At 35.7% G+C, this 2,549-nt stretch overlaps 1 protein-coding gene across 1 annotated transcript; it reads left to right on the plus strand.

The window, feature by feature from the left end:
• Nucleotides 1-267: 267 nt before the first annotated feature.
• CBG23632 lies at nt 268-2,331 on the plus strand (the record flags this gene model as incomplete). Its single annotated transcript, XM_045241072.1, has 3 exons — nt 268-393; nt 1,302-1,574; nt 2,221-2,331. 3 exons carry the CDS (start codon nt 268-270, stop codon nt 2,329-2,331), a joined length of 510 nt encoding a protein of 169 aa, XP_045091124.1.
• Between the last annotated feature and the right edge of the window lie 218 nt (nt 2,332-2,549).

Below are 2,549 nucleotides of genomic sequence, written 5' to 3' on the forward strand. Positions count from 1 at the left end.
TTTTTATAAATAATCTAAAAATCCATTTCAACCCGTGCAATTCTGTCCAAAAACCAACTTTCTAGCTCATCTAGAACTCGAGATACGGTCATTTGAAGTTTCCGAGGTTAGAGACGCAGCGTGTCTCGTCGTCTGCGTCTCTAGCCTCCTAAACTTAAAGCGGCTCTATCTCGGTTCCTAGACGCGCTAGAAATGTGATATTTAGACAGAATTGTAGCGAATGTTGCCTATTTTAAAACCAACAAATTTTTTTCTGAAAATTCTAGAATGGTTTTCAGCTACGTCGACAAAAAGGAACAGCAACGGACAAATTCACGCCAAAGTCTTGAGCGATATCTGTTCTATTTTAATAGATACAGTACGCATGAGCAAAGTTTGCAGTTGGAGATGAAGGTGAGCGGGAAATTCAAATTTTGGACAATTTTTAGTGAAAAATAGTCAAAAATGAAGTTTCAGTGAAAAGTAGCCCTACAACAATGTTTCAATTTTTCCGATTTGTCTGAAAATTTCAAAATATACGAAACAAAAATAGAACTTAAATTTTTTAGTTGACAACTTTCTTGTAATTTCTTTGGTTTTCGAGATATGCGCCTTTAAATATACAGTAGCCTCTTCGACGCACAACATCGGCTTATAAGCGTCAATATTTTCAAAGGCGTATATCTCAAAAACTTGAGAAGCCAGAAAAAAGTTGTCAACTACAAAATTAAAGCTCTATTTTTGTTTAGTTTGCTCTAAAATTTTCAGATGAATTGAGAAATTTTGGACTACTTTTGTAGGATTTCAAATTCGCCAAATCCTCACCCCAAAAAAAGAGGTTAAAAATTCGCGTCCATGTTGAGCTCAATTATCTCGCTTCCTGTGAATGATATAAAAAAGTGATCAACTAATAAAATGTTTATTGTAATTCGATAAACATTTTATCAGTTAAAACTTTTCAGCTCTTATTGATAAAAACCGAGATAATCAAGTTTAAAGGTGGACAATCAACATTTTATTTTGGTGATTTGCTCGAACCGTAGGGTGCACTTTAAGCCATTTTATCTCGGCTCCTGTGATAGATATCGAAAAAGTCTACTGATAAATTGTTTATTAGATTATCAGAAACATTTTATCAGTTGACAACTTTTTGATACCTCTCATAGGAACCGAGATAATTGAGCTCAAAGTGCATGAGCTAATTTTAGAGCACTGCAAATTTCAACAACTTATAACTTGCTTCGTTTTTGCAATTTTCTAACCAATTAAAATAGAAATCATAGATCTCAAAAAGTTCTTTTCAATGTTACACAATTTTTCAGCTCAAAAAGAAAGTGGCCACCAAAATGGACCAGATTGCAAACGCTACAAAGGCCTATGTCGAAGGCAAGTGCCTGGAACAGGGCGTGGAAGTTCTCTCCCAGTGCCGTCAAACACTGATGTACTCCTACGTCTTCGCCTTCTTCCTTCAAAAGGATAACAACTCTCAAATTTTCGAGGACAACCAAAAAGATCTGGAGGCAGCGACTGAGAATCTTTCAGAGCTATTGGAGAAGGATATCGACGGAGACGACTTCTCGAAGTTATTCAAACAGGTTGGTTATTGTGTTTTCTGTAATTTGGTTTATAAATGATCTGAAAACCCATTTCAACCTCTACAATTCTGTCCAAAAACCAACTTCCTAGCTCATCTAGAACTCTAGATACGGTCATTTAAAGTTTCCGAGGTTAGAGACGCAGCGTGTCTCGTCGTCTGCGTCTCTAGCCTCCTAATCTTTGAGCGGCTCTATCCTGCTTTCTAGAAGCGCTGGAAATGTGATGAATTGGAAAAAAATGTTGTCCATACCCAGTATACCCAGCTCTATTGAGTTACGGTCATCCTGTAAACTGGCACCAAAATAACATTGATAAACAAAAATTTTAAAATTTTCCTTTTCCCAAAAATGAAAATTTTCATAATTTATCTGAAAATCCATTTCAAACCCTACAATTCTGTCCAGAAACCAACTTCCTAGCTCATCTAGAAATCGAGATACGGTCATTTGAAGTTTCCGAGGTTAGAGACGCAGCGTATCTCGTCGTCTGCGTCTCTCCTGAACTTGAAGCGGCTCTATCTCGGCTCCTAGAAGCGGTAGAAACGTGATTTTTAGACAGAGCTGTAAGAATTTTGGTCTATTTTATAATGACAAGTATTTTTTCTGAAAATTCTAAAAATATTTTTTTCAAAATTGTCTATTTTAGGTCCAAGACAAATCTCGCTACGTGGACGCTCGTCGGAAAGTGCTTTTAGAACACTGCACCGAAGGATACGACAAGAATTTTTGGAAATTCACAACTGCCGCATTTCGATAAGACTTTTCTGTGATATTTAATTGTTTCTCATTTTCTGAAATTTCTTATTTTTGAATTTTTTTTGATTTTCCGATTCTACGTTACCGTATATCCTCTAATAGGAGCACATCTCAACTGTCAAATTTCAGCTCAATTATCTGAGTTCGTATGAGAGGTATCAACATTTTTAAAATTCATAAATTGTTTATCATAATATAACCTACATTTCATTTGTTAAG

This window comes from Caenorhabditis briggsae (genome assembly GCF_000004555.2).
Source record: "Caenorhabditis briggsae AF16 supercontig from assembly CB4, cb25.NA_014, whole genome shotgun sequence".
Taxonomy (NCBI): domain Eukaryota; kingdom Metazoa; phylum Nematoda; class Chromadorea; order Rhabditida; family Rhabditidae; genus Caenorhabditis; species Caenorhabditis briggsae.